The sequence below is a fragment of the Dromaius novaehollandiae genome, chromosome 3, assembly GCF_036370855.1.
Source record: "Dromaius novaehollandiae isolate bDroNov1 chromosome 3, bDroNov1.hap1, whole genome shotgun sequence".
In the NCBI taxonomy this organism is placed as follows: Eukaryota; Metazoa; Chordata; class Aves; order Casuariiformes; family Dromaiidae; genus Dromaius; species Dromaius novaehollandiae.
This window is the reverse complement of record NC_088100.1, coordinates 30,336,138-30,355,085: the sequence shown is the minus strand read 5'-3', so window position 1 is coordinate 30,355,085 and position 18,948 is coordinate 30,336,138. Positions and strand designations below refer to the sequence as shown.

The 18,948-nt window shown below is 37.4% G+C and overlaps 1 protein-coding gene across 1 annotated transcript in view; it reads left to right on the top strand.

Annotated features, from left to right (window-relative positions):
• EYS (eyes shut homolog) overlaps positions 1-18,948 on the top strand; it is a 909,330-nt gene that overhangs the window by 280,058 nt on the left and 610,324 nt on the right. Inside the window, exons 17-18 of the mRNA XM_064508633.1 lie at positions 801-914; positions 1,365-1,478. Of these exons, the coding sequence (XP_064364703.1) occupies positions 801-914; positions 1,365-1,478 (228 nt within the window). The remainder of the gene's footprint in view (positions 1-800; positions 915-1,364; positions 1,479-18,948) is intronic.

Below are 18,948 nucleotides of genomic sequence, written 5' to 3'. Positions count from 1 at the left end.
AAATGTAATCATTTTGATAACTGTATGTATTTATTTCTGCAGTTGTTCTTTACTTTTGGCTCAGGTTAAGAATTTAAAGTGCATTCATTTTCTTTTTAGTGCATCATTTTTTGAACAGCATGGATGTTTAGTTATTGAAATACCAAAGCAATGTGTAATCTAAATATCACAGGAAAACATATTGTTTCTACTGCAAATGATATTCTGAACAACTATAACTTGCATAGTTATTTATTAAAATATTTAAACTTCTGAAATTTTGCAATTTTCTGTCATTTTTCATTTATTCTTCAAATGCTAAAAAATTAAGTTCATTCAGAAATATCTGTAATAGAGTATTTTTAGATTTTAAGTACCTATGTGGTTATGATAGGTATATTCTAGGCTAGAATAAATGGTTTCCATGTCTACATCAGATTTTTTTCCCATTTGCTGAGCCTGCATCTGTTGCATTCTTATGAACACATGGAATATTTCCTCTCATGGCATTGAGATGCAGTCTATTATATTTCAATGTAATTTGTTTTCTGTTCTTCTGTTCTTCTTGATATAAATTAATATGATTCACAGGAATCAATTCAATGGCTGGTAAGACTGTGCTTTTAATCTTTTGGGGAAATTACTGAATAACTTAAACGTTAAAAATGTCAACATATAGCTATAGATGCCCAAATTTGAATATAAAAAGGCTGTCAGATAGATTTTAGCAGGTGAGTTATAGTCAGTTAAAATAAATGTAGGTATTTAATTATATGTGCTATATAGTAACTTCTCCCCCCTTTGCCTGACTATATTTATAGGCACAACTTGTGAAACAAATATAAATGAGTGTCATTCTTCTCCATGTCTTCATAATGCAACATGTGCAGACCTTATCGATGGCTACAAATGCATCTGTCTACCTGGCTTTACTGGTGAGTGGTATTAGTACTAAACCTTGTTTTCTACAGAAAGGTAGTCCACAAGGCATCCATTAAGAAATTACTGACTAAATTGCTTGTGTTTCATTCTCATTTCTCTTTATCTGCCCTGGTCTAATGTTTCATTTGCATCCCAACAAACTGGAACACTAACTCCATCTGTAAACTAAACAGCACAAGATAAATTATTCTGCATCCAAAAAGCCTTGAAAGCTTCCACACACAGTGAAGATTAGTTAGCATTTAGCAAATCAGAAATAAGTTGTTATGTATTTGTGGTGAGGAGCATTAAATGGCTGCTGCCATGAATAAGTGTGGGTTTTTATTTGGCTGATTAATACTAGTTTTTTCTCACAAGCTGCTTGAGATTCTTATGGTGCAAATGAACTATAAATTGGTGCTTGCTTGTCTTACTAAATCTTCAAATCTTTTGTCTTTTCAAAGGGGCAAGATGTGAAACAGATATAGATGAGTGTGCTTCCTTTCCCTGCAAGAACGGAGCCACTTGCATTGACCAACCTGGTAATTACTTCTGCCAATGTGTGGCTCCATTTAAAGGTAATGAACACCAAGGGAAAGGGGAGAGCAAACATAATTAACTTTAGAAAGCATTTCTGTCAATTGTCTGAACTCATTTCACTCTTCCTACAGCATTATTAGTCCTTCATTTTCTCAAGCAAAGCTTTTAAAGTGACCAGCCAATTATGCCTTAGGCTGCAAGTAATGCAAAGTAAACTTTATCTATACATCTACTAGGAGTGTTTAGTTATTAATCAAACTGGATACCATAAAATCAGCTTGTTCACAGAGCAAGATTATTTGCCAGATGAGAGGCATATGCCCATTGAGCAGCCATCTCAAACATCCATTGTTTTTCTACATATTTTTCTCTGTAATTTGATTATTCGTGGCATTCTGTAATTTATTTTTCCACTCTCAGAAAACAATTTAAGTTATCTAGGAATCCATAAATTGTGTTTGATTACTTCTGTTTATGGTTTTAAAGGAAATACACTTAAAAAGCAAGCTTTAATGTAACCATTTTCAAATAAATTTTGAAGGGTTAGCTTTAAATACTCACTGCTAAAATAGTTTAAAATAACAAATTATGCAGTGTTCTCAAGCGAATCTAGTTTAAAAGATAGTTTCAATTAAAGGGGGCTGTTGATTTATAAATTAAATATAAACATAATTTTCCCCCTACATTTCAATATAATGATGCATATTTAGGATTCTAGAATAATCATTAAAAGACAATTTTCTTGGTTTGTTGAGACAGCAGGGTTTTTCCCCTTTAGGGAGGATGATTGCATTAAATTCACCATTCATGAGAAAGAATGAGCTCTAATGTTTGTTCTTATTATTTTAGTTAATGGTCAAAATCTAGTTTGTCATTTTTATTAGTTTTAATTTATGTTCTGCTGGATAAAATCCAGTATAATAACAAGTCAAGGAGTACCACAATTTCAGAATTGCTTCTGCTTAGAAAGATGTGAAACCATTTTCAGCACTTCGTTAGAAATAGTGCTCTCTTAAGTGCTTATTTCAGAAGGAGTCAGATTTTCAGAAGAGTTCAGTATTCATTTCAATATTTAAGTAAGTGCTTAAAATTTCAGAAGGTGAACATTTCTGCGGTCATCCTTCCAGAAGCTGGCAGTTCCTACTGTTGTGAATAGTAAGGTTAAACCCCTCTGGCAAGATTCAGAAATGGTAACTGAGAACTTCTGAAAACATAATATTCTTAGTACAGGATGCCTAGAATCTGTAGGATTCCTGTTAAAGTAAATGGTCTTTGAAACTGTTTACTACTTTACAGGTTTACTCAGCACCTTTTAGGACCAAATTCTTTCACTGATTTAACCTATATTTTTGATGGTATAAGTAAAAATAAAAGTAGGTCCATATGAAAACTCTACCTCAGTCTCAGGCCATCTGTTTATTTAAACTGCTGTAAATGTAAGCTTTAACTGATTCACAGTACACCAACACAAATAATGGCTAGTTAAACTATGTTTTTTTAATTATGTAAAAATATTCAGGTTACCATAAGGACTAGCTTTTTGTGCACTAATTCCAGCTTACAGAATTGCTTTATTAAACAAGTAAACACATGTTATTGATGGTAAGAACTATACAGCTATATCTGTTTTATTTTTGAAATACTTGCACAGAATTCCTTGCTTACTTTTCTCTTAGTAGGAAAGTAAAAATGCTATGTTATGAATACTGTCATTTACTTAGAAAGAAGTTTGGAGTAAGTCTTATTTCCCTAAAAAATTTTAATGGCTTGATTCTTCAGTCACAAAATCTGACGAAGTACCACTATGAAGAAGAATGTATACCACTTGATAAAGATGTGTACAGCAGTCCTCTAATGTGGAATTAAGGAATTCAGAATATAATTTGGACATTCAGGTGTGTTCATACAAAAGGTAGCCTGCCAGGTTAAGCCGGAAATGAATTCTCTGTATAAAAATCGGTTTGCATCCATTTATCTGTTTGTCTTTCTCCCTGATCCCCCCCCAACTATTCTTATTTGTTTATTGTGACAAGGAGATTATGCATGATTGCAAACAGAAGTCTTAAGACAGTTGTTTGATTTTCCCCTTTTCTTTTTCTTCCCCTCTATTTCCTCTGTGTTCTTGTTAAAAAGACAGAAAGATATTCACCTTTTTTTGCTTTCTTTCCATTTTCCTTCTTTGGCGCATAAGATAGCTACTTCTTGTTTTTGTATGCTGCAAACTTCTTGATATCCCAAATAAGTACTTTTATATTTTCAGGCACGTTTACATTTACATTAGTCCTAAGTGAATTTGAAAATTCTTCACATATTTTATTGAAGTATATCTTTCTTGTATTTTTTTAAAGCAAGCATTTGTGTACATTGACAAAATATTTTTGCTTGTTCCATTGGCTTCTATGGCATAATGGAAGACTTCTCAAGCTTTCAACAACCATGATGCTTGAGCAGTGATATAAATTGGGATTTTTCTTCAAATGTATGACAGTCCATGCTTTGCAAATTAACTGTGCAAGCCTGATGTGTACATGATGTGTTAGCCTTCCTTCCATGGGGCATGGATCATTTTGGAAAATCTGATTTCCATGGTATTATCAATGCATGGGTGCACTGGAGAAGAACTGCTTCTGTCACTGTTGCTGGGCCGCTAACAATTACAAAGCTAATACATTCCTCTCCATCAGTATACCCCTGAAAGAGGATTTCTCCACAGCTGGTACAGATCACAGCTCTTTACATACTTTGTAATATTTCTTTGGAATTCTTGTCACCGGAATTGCTACCTTTGGCTTTTCTGGATGTTTTGTGAACTCAGCCTGACAGCTCAGAGCTCTGATACTAGCAGTCCAGCTGTGCATAACTCAGAAGAAAACTGAAGAAATGTATAAGACTTCCAGGTATAACAATCTTGTTAACTCCTAATAATGTTCTAATCACTCAATATGATAATTCCAGTCTTTTCTTCCCATTACAGCCAAATTCCTTGTCCTGTGGAGAAGAAAACTGAATTTCTGTTTTCCAGAGTCACAGGGCTATAAGTCATAGATGCTGATATGGTGTAAAATGATGGACTTCAAAGTCCATATACTTTTACATCATAATGCTTTGGGCCTTGGTTTGGGGGACCAAGATTTGATTAAAGAGACAAAATAATCTATACGAGGTTATTTTATCACTAAAGAGACTCCTGTGTGAGCCCACACAGGAAGCCTACAGGTTATGGAGGCTCACTGGGTATATGTTATAACTATGGTCAAACAAAGAAAAAAAAGATATAAAGTACCTATCTATATGCATATGATATGATTTTGTGATTTATCACACAGGTGTCTACTCCACATATACTGTATGTGCTTGTGAACATGTTCTAATTACCGCATGTCGCGGCCCGAAGGGAGTCGTTCAGGACGACCTCCGTCCCCTTGGGGCCAAACGACCAAGTTCGTGATGCCCTTGGACTGAATCAAGGTGAAACGACACCAGCCAACCAGTTTTAAGATTTATTAACACAAAGATAAGGCATGTGGTCAAATAGGATCAGCTAGCTAGACAAGTCCCGTGCCACACGTTTCAAACAGATTCAACAAAGGAGAGGGAAAAAGAGAGGAGAGAGAGAGAGAGAGAGAGAGAAAGAAAAGATATCACCACCCGTGGATCCAGCGCTGTCCCGTTGGTCTTCTTCCTTTGGGAGTCTCAGCGGTGGGGGGGGGGGGCTCCCGTCTGGTGGTAGGTGGGTACTCTTCACACAGCTCGAGTTGGGTACCTCCGAAGAGGGACCCCCAACAAAGAAATCCCTGGACAATTATACCTTCCAATCTAAGCTCTCCACCCCTTACGCGGTAGTTCAGACCAATAGCAATATTTGGGTCTGGGGTCTCCTGCTCCTTATTGGATCTCATCGTTGTTCCTAGGCAAGCTGTTTTCTGCTGCAGTTTCTTCCACAGATGTGTCCCCATTCCTCGGGTTCTGCTATTGTCTCTCAAGGTCCTGACAAAGAGATGGGAACTCCAGCAATTAGCACTGTTTCAGATGCAAATTGCCGGTAACTCCCTTATCGTTCCCACCTGCACCAGCTCTGGGGCCCTTTCTCACTGTACTAGGGAGTGTGGCCTAAGGCTTTAGCAAATTTAGTCACTCATGCCAAGCAGGTTTTATAGAAGTTGTGCTAAAAACGGACAATAATTTACAGTCCAGATCCCAAAGTCTCTGCCCGATTGCGGTCTCGTTCAGTGCAGGCTCGGTGTGTCCCGGGTGGTCGCAGGGAGACCATCTCGGGGGGTCACAGCAGCCCAGTCCTGTTTCTGCCAGGGACAGATGGCTTGTTCGTGGTTGTGGCCTGCCTGCACCCCATGCACCAAGAAATGTTTAAGGCAAAAAGATTCATTCATCTGTCCACCACACTGCAGTAAGATAGTCTACTTTTGCTGTCCAGTTTTCTGTTTCTGTCTGCTTTCATTAGTGTTCTGTCATTGACTTGTGTGGTATAAACTACTATCATAACTCACACTTAAATACTGGAATGCTATTTACCATATTGACATTTACATGCAATATAGTATAATATTCTCTTCATACAAAGATTTAACCTAAAAATATATAGCGTATGATTGCTTCTGCTAGGTTCTAACACATCAGTCACTGCAAATATGCTATTATTCTAGAAATGTCTCTCTTTCCTACCCATTTTCTTTCATACCTGAGGTACAACACTCATAGATAGTCAAATCTTTTCTACATTTATTATCAGAGGACATTCTGAAGCTAAGTTGTTCAGAAACAAAGAAAGGGGATCAGCTCGTTTTCTGTTGCATTCCCTCCTAGCAAAGTAACTGTTGGAACTGGGAGCACAAAGCAAGATAGTTTTGATTTGGGTGCAGGACAAATCATAGATTTTAATATTAGCAACAGGAGATAGTTCAGACATATATTTAGCTACAGTTTTGGCCAATATATTATCACTGATAGTCTTTGGCAGTAATATATCTATTACAGCGTTAAGAAGCCCTCTCAGTGCTCTTATGAGGTTGGTTCCATTATAGTATCCTAGCTGGGGAGTTACTATAATAACTTTTCTATTATGATATTGATTTTACAATTGGAGCCTCTATATAATAGAATCACACTTATTATAGAATTGATATTAAGTGTTTCAGAACAGAGCAGAGTGTGTGAGAAACTTATTGTGAGGTTGTATCTCATTTAGGGGTCTGAAGTGTTTCATGAAAGGTAAAATGAAAGCTCCCATGCCTCTGTAAGGAGATACTGTCTTGTCCCATTAAAAATTCACATATGATTCAAGAATGCTGCAGCTGGTAAATTTTATAGTCCCCAGTAGTATATTTTATCTATATTTGCTATGCTGCTCCTTCCATGTGGAAGCGTGTTAAATACACAATTGAGGTTATTTACTTTATAGAGAATAATAGCAAGCACAACTTGATAATGATTATGTTTTGAAGTCAAGTTGCATTTTTATTTCCAATGAAAGTGAGAAAGGCTCCTTATTTTTTTATGCTAAGGAGTTAAAGAATATTTTTCCAAACCTCAAAACTACCATTTTTTCCAGTCCCTTGCTGGTCTCCATTATAATTTAGCAAAGTATATGTTTTTGTCATAACCTATTTATTTTGTTTTGAGGCTGAAAAATATCCTTTATAGTCTTCCATCTGTGTCAGCAAAATCAGAACCGTCTTTTTGGATTGTTAGAGTTTTGTTTTATTTAGTTTTAAGTCTTCACATGTCTTAGAGCTTGAGGGGCCCATAATTTTTTTTAGAATTATTTGGCTCTTGCTCAGTTCTATGAAGGGTAAGGGAGGAACGCGAACAATTTCATTCACTTCAATTGCTTGAAGATATCCAGGTAGAAGAGGTGGTGCTCAGCTGCTCCACTGCTAAACTCTAGTTTTCAGCTTCTTGGTAAAACTGGCCAACTGCATAGTAGGTGAGTCTTTCTTAAACTTTAAATTGTTCTATCATTACACGTCTAAATTTGAGGTACCTCTAGGTGCTTTGCCCCAGTCATTAGCTGTTTCACCCATATTTAGTCCTATTGTGCCCTAAACATTTCTGGTGTTCTATAAGAACCTTGCAGTATATTTTGATGCCCTTCTAACACCTAGATCCATAGCTATAAATGCAAAATTACTGTTCCCAGCCTGGGAGTGCTAACATTTTTAAGTACTACACAACCGCATCAGTGAAGCTAGTTGTACCTATTAGACACATCGGTCTCTGCTGAGGGTGTATCAAAATGGGATCATCCCTGCATCAGCCATGCTGCTTTTCACAATTCTTAGCCTGTAAAAGGAGGAGCCCGCCACAATTTTAAGACCAGCTCATTTTTACAGAAGATAAAGTAGGTCTTGTAAGGTTGCTTCATCGTTAGTAAGGATAGAAAACAAGGAATGGATCTTGCACTCCCACACCAGAACTGCTATTCCCCTCACCCCATTTTATACACTGAGAATAAAGAAAAAGGCAACCCAAACAACTTTACCAACATTACTGTGAGCCAGTCTTCTGCTCTTCCCAAGGAATGCCCAGCAAGTAAAGGAAGCATAAAAATGTCCCTATCAGGTAGAGACTGTATAATTTGATACGTGGTAGCCCTGTAATAGTTGTGATATGAATATTTTCTTTTATTTTTTTTTAAAGAGCTGTTTAGTAACTTGTTTTCAATAATTGGAGCAAAGAAGTTTATCCTGTGATCCAAATTATCACATGACTCATTTAAAGAAATGCACTGTATTTATTTGGTCTAGATACTGCTAATAGGTATGCCCTTTTTAATCAAATATATGTAATTGTAGAGGAAAATTGAAATTCAGTTCTGAGGAAATGTCTACTTATCTGTTGCAGCCTTAATGACACATCTCCAAATGTGTTGCAATTAAGATTAAAGCAAAAATGGTAATTGGCCATTAAACATGTTGCAAAAGAAAGTAAACCAGTGAGAAAGGCAACTCAGCAGAAAAAAAAAATGCTTAAGTCTGTTGAAAAGCAGGAGTAATAATGGCATTTTCAGCATAGGACACTTTTATGGGAACAGCTAATTACAAAACAGATAATAAGTAAGAAATTTAAGTGCTCATGAAGGCAAAAAGATAATGGAACAATTAGTTTTTCAGTGCTCATAGGCCAAATCTCAGTCTTTCCTGTGCCAAGACCCATGCAAATGTGCAGTAGTGCAAGACCTGTGTCGCTCTCTAGCATATCTCTGTGCTAGAACATAGAAGAATATCTGCTGTTTAACATCAGTCCCTGTAGTGAGAACACCTGCGGAAGACCTGGAGAGGAGTCGGTGACTGGCAGAGTACATAACAGCCCCAGCGTATGAAACTACACACTGCCCAAATTCCCATCAGGGCCAGGCAGGCATATTCCGTTTTGTCAACAATGTCTAGGTGCTTCCCGGACAATGGCTTCTCAAGGTTAGCACAACTAAGATAAGGAAGTAGTTCTAGTAGATTTAAGAGACTCTTATGAACAATGAGTTGTGTCCTGCCTGGGAGTCCTGCCCATGTGCCCAACCTGTGTGTCCAACTGTCCCGATCCAATATCAGGAGGGTTTCGTTACAATCCCAAGAACGAGATTAAGACGTAAATCTGGTCAAATATCGTACAACCTTTTAACTTTATTTTCCATGGAGTGGAGAGAAAAGGTGGGGGAAAAGCGAAGGGGAGGCGAACGGAAGAGGGGAACAGAACAAGGGTAAGGGGAAAAGATAGAGAAAGATGGAAAAGGAGAGAGGAAGCTAGCTACCACCACTCCCGAGGCCGATGAAGTTCCGCTGACTCCGTTCAAATCACAGCTCAAGCTGGGTGCCTCCGACGAGGGACGAGGAGCGAGGGCCGAGAGAGAGAGACTAAACAAAGAAATCCCTCGGCAATTATAGCTTTTTCAAATTAAGTTTTCCCACCCCTCACGTGGTAGTTCAGACCAATAGTAATATTTGGGTCTGGGGTCTCCTGCTCCTTATTGGGTCTCATCACCGTCCCTAGGTAGGCCGTTTACTGTTGCTGTTTCTGCTGACAGGTGTGTCTCCATTCTTGGGTCCAGCCATTAGCTCTCAAGGTCCTGACAAAGAAGGTGGGAACTCCAGCAATTAGCATTGTTTCAGCAGTGCACAGGAATGCAAATTGCTGGTAACTCCCTTATCGTTCCCGCCTGCACCAGCTCTGGGGCCCTTTCTCACTGAACTAGGGAGTGCAGCCTAAGGCTTCAGCAAATTTAGCCACTCATACCAAGCAGGTTTTATAGAAGTTGTGCTAAAAACAGACAATAATTTACAGTCCAGATCCCAAAGTCTCTGCCCGATTGCGGTCTCGTTCAGTGCAGGCTCGGTGTGTCCCTCGGTGGTCGCAGGGAGACCATCTCGGGGGTCGAAGCAGCCCAGTCCTGTTTCTGCCAGGGACAGATGGCTTATTTGGGGTTGTGGCCTGCCTGCACCCCATGCACCAAGAAATGTTTAAGGCAAAAAGATTCATTCATCTGTCCACCACACCGACCCATGCCTCCAGCAGCCTCCTGTCAGCAACTCCTCCTCATGGTTCCTGGGACTCCCCGTGCAGTCTGTAGTGTAAGTGCTTTATTAAATCTATCCTGTTTAACCCCTTATGAACCTTGAGTGTCTCTCTCCACCGGTATCCGATCCCCTTTTGCCCACCTTGCGGTCACAATCTCTATCTGTTTTTGTCACTCTCTTGGCACTGAGCAGCCAAATAAAATCTTGATTAGGGGAAAAATGAAACTGGTGCAGAGAGCTATGTATGGCATTTTGCATTACATAGGAGTTTTTTGTGGGTAGAGAAGCACAGAGTGGCCATGTTTATGATGTATAATCCAAAAACTATGTATTGGCTCTAAGTAATAAAGCAAGGTTGGTGTAAATCTAAAAGGCTATGTGATGCCAAAGTTGGAATCAGTATGGACTGGGACTTGCTGTTAGCCTATGTACTAAGTCATTGCAGAACGTCTTTGGAATTTTTTCTGGTATTTCCACTAATTTTGCAGTTATTTCTAAAAATTGCCATTTAGATACATAAAGTCAGGTGTTTTGGTCTCCAAAATGAAAGAATTCTCAAAACAGTTCTGTTGCCTAACCATGTCTAGTGTCAATTTCGATACATCTAAATGTTTAGATATCTGAGACATCCACAAGTGTCTGTCAGATATGACAAGATCTGTAGGAAACCCAAGGTTGTCCAGAGCAGCACTGAGAACTCAAAGGCATCTCAAAAGCTGCTAGTCGCTTGACTGTATCCATAGAAATTCACTGAGGCATGTGACGTACCTTCAGCTCTGCTTTCAGTTTGTACCTTGGGACACACCTTGATCCACAAGAAATATTTTCTAAGCCTTTTCTAAGCATGTGTAAATCCAGTCACCTGTAGCAGATAAGGGGGTGTGAATCTCACTAGTCATTCTGTGAGAATGGTGTATGAGTACCTTGGTTGCATGGAGAAGATTTAAGTTATGTAGATGATAATAAGGTATATTCATGGAGAATGAGCAGCTCTATGTATGCGTCCCTCAAAGAGTTTTCCAGTAAGTATGTGCAAATCACAATTTTTCAGAGGCTTAAAGCATGGTTACTTTTTTCCTGTCTCTCCTCCAAATTATGAGGGTATTGAAGTCGTTCAAAGAAAAGTTTGCCTGTAATCTGACAAATTTTAAGAAAATGAAAAACAGGCTCTTGAAATGGAGGAGGGTTTGGTCACCTGAGCTATACTATAGCAGCCATTACTATATCTGCAAATGGTATCAACATGTCCTAACAATGAGGAAAAATGAGCTTTATAATAGCTTTCTGTAAATTTTCCACATATATCAGCAATTTCTGTTGAATTCTGGTTCAATAAACAATAAGAGACAGCAAAGAAAAGAAAAGCATTTTCTTATATGTCAGCAGGAAAGAAATTTCTGGTAATTGTTTTCCTTAGTAGCAGTTGTTTTTTCTTTTTTGAGAGAGAGTGAAGCATGCTTTTATGTTGAAATAGGAAGAGCACAAATATGGAAACAAACTTGTATTTCCATTGTTCTGTAGTTATAAACTTGTGTGATTTTTTTAAAAAGAAAAAAATGCAACTAAATAATATCTTCAATTTCTTTTTTTTGTCTGTTTTTACAGAAATTTATACAGGTATGAAGCAATAATATATGCATCTCTGTGTGGTTTTCATTTTAAGTTTGTGATGTGGGTCTATCTCATGCTTTGATCCAGCATTTTTGCATGGCCTGCATTATCATATACAATTAAAGATTTTTTTTTTTACTTGAAAAGTGCTAAGTATTGCTTTTCAAACATTTTTCCTTAAAAAAAACCTACAGATTTTCAATTTGTATGTATGTCACAGAAAACGCCTTTTCACAGAATGTGTATAGAATTACAAAGCTGTGTCTTTCACAGAAAGTAGAATTTGCATTCCAAGGAAAATAAAGCATTTGCTATGAATTTGAATTGAAAGAAAAGGCTTGTTTTATTTTTAAATAGGTAGAGTAATACTTCACTTGTTTTCAAGTAATATCAATATATGCATGCATCTCCATGTATTTATTTCTTGCTATCCACTTCTGCTGTACTTCAGGTTTTTATTTACATGTACAAGCCTTTAATCATCACAGTTGTGGAATTTCTTTTTAATAGATGAAACTAGGACTAAAATAATGGCAAGCTTAATGGTACACCTGAACTTTTTCAAGGTTATAAAAAATGACAATTTTGAATATTTAATAAAGACAATATTCAGAGTTTTTTAGTTGCAGGGACCCCAAATCTTAAGCAAAGCACTTATTGCTTATTCGTGTTCCCAGGATTTGCCATTATATTATGATATGTTTATGAAAGCCTTTGTAGGGAGAGCGGGGGCTAATCGGTTTCAACCTAAAATAATTTTTAAATTAAAATTAAAATAGTTGTATCAGCTAGCTTTAAAAACACTTTGGAAAAATAGAAAGTTGTGTATAGATCAGATGGAGGGTTGTGGGAGTTACGTATTTTTATTTTTGTATATAGCTTTATAGTTCCTTGGTATGCTGGTGTATCTGCCACAACAAAACACATTTGTACTCTTTTTTAATGGCATTCAATTTACTTAGATTTGTCCTGGAAGACACAGTGGTTACTGACTTTAATGTTAGAAGTGTCTTTTAGCTTTGCTGTTATGAGGTCAGTTAAAGAAAAAATGAAACAATGCTGCTGCAGAAAATTTTATAATAATAAATGAAAATAATTGACAAACACAGAAAACATCTAAGAAAAATATATTTATTATTAAAGGTTTAAATTAGTCATTAGTTTTTACTGCATACATAAAATTAGTTTAGTGCCATTTTGAAAAAATGGTCTCTCTAAGGGTTCTCAGGAGCCTCAGAATTATAAACCAAATAGTGTAAATTTAAATAAAAACATCCCTGAGTGAAAACGAACTTTTGAAAAAATTCTTATATTTATACAAGTCCTATAAAACTAATCTATATTTCTTGCATTTTTGCTGAAAAAGGGGTTAAAGGGGTAGCTTTCCTCCCCATTCTTTCCCTACTGACATCCCTTAACCTGGTGTAATTTTCTCATTTCATAGAAGCAAAATACTGTTAACTTCATTCATATGATATGCATCTGTTTCAGTTCAGATACAAGTGGAAGTACAGAAGATGATAGTTTGACAATTTTATCATGAAGTAATGGTACAACCATTCTTTCTTTTGATTAAAGCTATTACTATACTTGATGTTGTGATAGCACTTCTAATATTGAAATCACATTCTAAATTTAAGGGACATACTGCCATTCCAAAGCAAAAAAGAGCAGTCTGAACTTAGGAAAAGACTACGTTGTCAGCAGCTCATTGAGATGGTAGCTTCATAAGAAGTTAGAAAATAGGTGCTGGATATTTTCTAAATAATATTATATAATTACTATCAACTATTACATTACCCAGATGTTATCTCTACCTATCTAACGTTACTTACATAAAATAATAGTATAATATTAGATAACAAAATATTAGATATATGTATAATATTATTTACTTCAATAAATAACCTTCCAGACTGCTGAATACCTAACTCCTTGGTCAATAAGCTAAATTAACACAACTAAGATACTGTGTCCCAGCATGGTGAAGGACAGTTAACTAATACAAATACAAAACCAAGAAAACTCATGGAAGAAGGGTCAAAGAAGAGAAGCAGAATCAGTCACTCTTGGTCCTTCCTTGAGGACAGTCCATGATTTCTTGTGCATTGGGTCTTGTCTAATCGAGTGTCAAGAGGAATCCAATAATTTGGACTCTTTTGTAGATGCTTCTCGTAAAGAGCCATCCTCCTGACACAATGTTAACAGAAAAGCCTGCACATAGGGTGATATCCAGAAGGCAATTTCTCTAACTATCCTTGACTACTGCAACATTTCCCAAAGCCCAGCACCAGCACTTTGGTGTGTATAGTTGTACAGTTGTGAACTACTGACTTAGAGCATCCTGTCCTCTTGGGTCCAAGTCTTTTAGAACAGCTTCTCATTTGTCCCACGAGAGTTGTGGACAGCAGATACATTGAGCTTAACAGAGTTTGAGAGATGCACTGGGGGGGGGGGGGGGGGGGAGCAAAGATGCAGTACAGTAGCCAAACTCGGTTGTTGCCTTGTGCTAGGAGGAGCTACTTCCCTTGAAGTGCCTGTGCAGCTCATATTTGTGATTGAGGCCAGTTGCTCAGTGGAACACAGCATATACAAATATACACTTATGCTTGATCACCATATGTGTGAGACAGTACTCTGATGACTCCACTATGCCTGTGAGTATGAACACGACACACAGACACAAGTTTCTAAAGAAGTGGTGTCAAGAAAGCAGCCTCACTGAGTCAACGGGCCCTGCGTGATGAGTGAATAGCATCTCTTTCTGTTTGTATACCCGCTTTATGCCTTTTCGGCATTTGGAGAGCAATCTTGAAGGCAGCTCAATGGCATTTTAGCAGAGGTGGAAACTCCTGGAACATAGAACAATATAGGCATCTCTTCACAGGCAAACTTTTTAAGCTACCATTGGTTGTTTCTTGTCTCCAGAATGATGCTGATCCCCCTTCCAGATGCAGCACCCAGCACAGACTAGTGAGGGTAGCCACGGTCCCCTCTGCTGTCTTTTTGGTGAATCTGCACATAACTGCCCAGCCGTGCCCAACTGATACAATACATGGTGAACACTGGAAATGATCAGTGAGGTTTGTGTTGTGCCAAAAGGAGAGGCAATATGTGAACAGTGAGGGAAGCTAGCAAAGCTGCTAGCTCATCACAAGTGCAAATTAGACAATGCCAGAGCAACTCACAGGCAAGCAAAGGCAAACAGCCTTGTCACAAATGCCTCTATTCCAGCACAAAGAGTTTGAGCACAGCCGTGTAAGGAGCATAGAGATGGGAAATTATTAGATCAAGGAAATTAGGGATTTAGAATATAAACTATGTGAGTCTGAGCACATCTTTAAATCTTTTTAATCATTAAAATCAGTTTCTCAAAGTCAGGAGGATTCTGCCTTCAGAAAAAAAGCATTTATTTACTCATTGTCTTTTGAGGAACATAGGCTCAGCTTCGTAATAAAGCCAAGTACTCATAATTAACTCTTCTAAACATCAGTGGCTGTCTTAGTTGGCACTTAGAGCAAAATGGTTTCATATCACTGTGTTCATATTCACAGTAACCAGAACCTTGGGATTTGGGGGATTTTTGCTTTTTTTTTTTTTTTTTTTTTTTTTTTTTTTTTTGCTATGATTCAGGAGAACTTCCTGGTCCAGGCTTTATTCACATATGTTCAAAATCCAAGAGAGAGATTCTGTATTGCTTAGTGAGAACCAGTGTGATTACCTGAGACAAAGCAAGTCAGCTGGGTCTCCTCAGATTGTACATACTTATCTATAATCACAGTCCATGCTACCACAGGAGAACTAGCCTAAGTCCTCTGTCCTTGGCTCTGTTTGCATCTTGCCTCAATAACTTCATCTCGCTACTTAAGGGAATTGCCAGTACATCAACAGTCTTCTGTAGTATCTGCAGCAGTTTGTCCACTGTTCAAAAGAGTTGCCGAAGTACACATTTTCAAACCTGGGTATTGACCTACTAGATCCATTTTTCATTTGTATCAAATTCATAATACTGGTCAATAAACTTTAAGCCAGGCTACTGAAATCCACCAATGATTCTACTGTCATAAGGTCACTGGAGCTGAATCCCAATAAAATTAATCTTTTTTAAAAAAATGCTTCAGTTGGCTAGTGATCCAAAGTTGGCCAAAATCAGATGCAAAGATCAGATCAGCATCACAACTTCCACGGGAGCAGCTGGTAGAACGGTGATTATTACACTTACTTCAAAACTTCACTGTGCAGCTTCCTCCTCTGACCCCAGTCTGGCTGCTTGAGGGTGGCTGCTGCTAGTTGGTTCTCACCTTTGGTCCAAACCTCCACATGGACCACCTGGCAATGATGCCACCTGCTCTGTCTTCAGAGCCTTTTGTCCTCAGCAGTGCTTATTTAACATCCCTACTAGAATACTTAATATTATTTAGAAAATTGCCATCCAAGTGATGTTATTGTTTCTCTGGAACTAGCCACAAATAGTTTATTTTCACTTTATTGTCATAATCATGCTAGCAGTTTGCAATCTATCTGATATATTTTTTCACTGATTCAGTCTATACTTCTATTGCAAAATGCTGACTTTGAGAGCTGTTGTTAGATTTAATTCCTTAAAAGGTTAGCAGAAAATGGCTTTTTTATTAAATTATTTCCTCAAAAGAATAACAACATCAGAGATGCCATTTTTGATTGTAAAAGAATTCTGTAGTACACATCAAAATATTTCAGGTACAGATTTATGCTGAGCAAATAAAAACAAAAAAACAAATGTCAATAGTCTCTCATAAGGAAATGAAAACTTATCTATCTCAGATAATTTATTTTCTATGTCATTTTCATAAATTGAAGCTTTTGACTTTTAATAATGGTCTAACCAAATCAAAGTGTTTTCCAGCAAGAAATTAGCTATTTTCAGTGCTCATTTATGATATTTAGGGAATCTACTGTAGAATTATTACAAATAAATATAGTAGAAAAGAGAACTAAGTAATATTAGCAGAATGGCATTACTTATTATACAATATGCATTTAATTCCTAAACAAAAAATTAAGGTTTTTCCAAAGAAAATATTCATGTCAGGGTATATTTTGCATCTCAATAGAGAGGCATAATATTTAATCCAATACATTGTGCCACTGAAAAAAAAAGAAATGTCCTTCAGTTGAATGCGTAACTTAACTGTTTTTGCATATTCTACTGGCTTGTGTGGGATTTTATTCTAATGGAGAAGCTTTTAATTGTCTAAGAGTTCCTCCAAAGCAAAGACAATCTATTTTTATAATCAATAAAATATAACTAAGGCTAAGAATCAAATAACAGAAAAGGTTAGACTGTCCTAATCGAATTAAGCACAATTGGAAAAATGTGCTGAACTTCTTTTTAATTCTTAAGAATTTCTGTGTTTGACTCCTTTTCACATTCGATCTCTTGAGCATTCTTTCCTCCTCTTTTTTTGTCAGCTCACTATGTATAGTGAATATTACTTTTCTCCTCTGTGATGACCAATCTACAAATCCTTGTATGTCAGTGGGAGAAGACAGTTTTATAAACTGTTTCCCTGGCATAGTATCCTTTTCTGTCAGTAATCACAGACTTACTATTACAGAAGTTTACCAGATCAAGAAAGTTCAAGACATATTCAAACTAATCACCTACAATTAAACATCTCATATTTATGTATTTTCACAAAAATAGTCTAATATATGCTTTACAATAAAAAGAGAAAATGTGGTAGGCATGAGTTCTGTTTTCTATTTACTTAATTTGCTTTAATAAAGAAATCAGTTTTTCATCTATAATTTGTTTGTTGCTTGATTTATCTGAATAGCTTTAATCACGTATTTACAGCCTGGTAAAAGAATGTGGGTATGACAGCAACAGAAACATATACTAACATGTAACAACCACTGCCTGTTACAAGATAATTATAATCTCTGTGTGGATACGTGCTTTTCAAAACACTCTATTTTAAAATGAAGGAACATTATTTTCTCATTTTCTTGCTATTTGTTTTGATTAGCCTTAATAATAAATGATTTAATAATGAACATTTTTCATAATTGCATTAAAAATAATACAAACACTTGTGCTCCTCTAAATGAGGAAGAGTCTTTTACACTATTAATTTCAATACTGATGATGATTTAAAAATGAATTGATTCTGGAGAAAAGAGAGATTGTGAGGGACAATCTTATTTTTTCTTGTTTTATTGTCTTCCCAATTTTCCAGTTTGACTATGAATGCAATCTTTGTCATTTCAATAGCAGAAAAGGGCATTTTCCATGCAGTGACATATAGGAAAGCTAGGTGGGAGGAGAAAGAGCTTGAATTTCTGACTAAAGAGAGGTGAAGGTAGCTTGAAAGAAGGCACTGAAAAAAATGTTTAAAATACTACTAGCAATTAATACTGTGTCATGTGTTTTGGCCTCATTTGGTAAATAGGACTATTAACCCAGGTCGTCAACTTTATGACCTGATTTTAATTTTTCATTCTTCATAAATGTCAGGATAATGTGAGTACGTTGGCTATAGTAGATTCAAACAACACAAAGGAAGAGCAAAAGTAGTAATTTATGTTTCACCTCATTCCCTATGGGGGGGGGGGGAAAGACTATTTCTTACTGCCTATATTTCATCAGGTGACCATGTATTTTGGCGTGATCTGTAATCAGTCCATACTTCACTGGAATTCCTACTCTTCTGGGAACTACACAGAGCAATAATCCAAAGACGAGGTTTAAGCTCATGGCCCTGTTTGCAGAACGGCATGGGAGGCAGTTGCATGAGCTCCTCACCAGCCAGCCATGCAGCCTGATTGAGCTGCTGCACTGGCAGGTGAAGGAGCTGGGGAGGAGGCGAGCAGGCTGCACAGCATCAGGGTGACAAATGGAAGATGAAGAGGTTCCTTCCCAAGACCCTGAAAGGACAAGCGCCTGAACACCCCTTGCACAGCAGCAGGGGTGGCCTGGAGGATTCACTCAGGCTGGGCAAGGGCAGGTACTCCTTACAACAGTGGAGGTGATTGGAAGATGGTGACTTCTGACCACAGGAAGAAGGCTTTTTCTTCACTTACAGATATGTGCCTACAGAATAGGTATTGGGACCTGGCAGCGCATGAGGAAGAGCAAGTTTCATCCAGAGAGGCATATGGGCTGACTGAGTCTGCTGCACATACTCTGCCCAGTGCCACTAAGAAGAAACAGTCGGTGATAGTTTGTGAAGACCGCCTTCTAGGAGGGAGAGTGGCACCCATCTATTGACCAGATCTGATCTCTGAGGAGAGTTTTTGCATGTCAGAGGTCTGGATTCAGGAGGTTGGAAAAACAGTTGGGCTGTTACCTTCTGCTGCTTGTCTGTGTGAGCACCAATGATACTGCCAA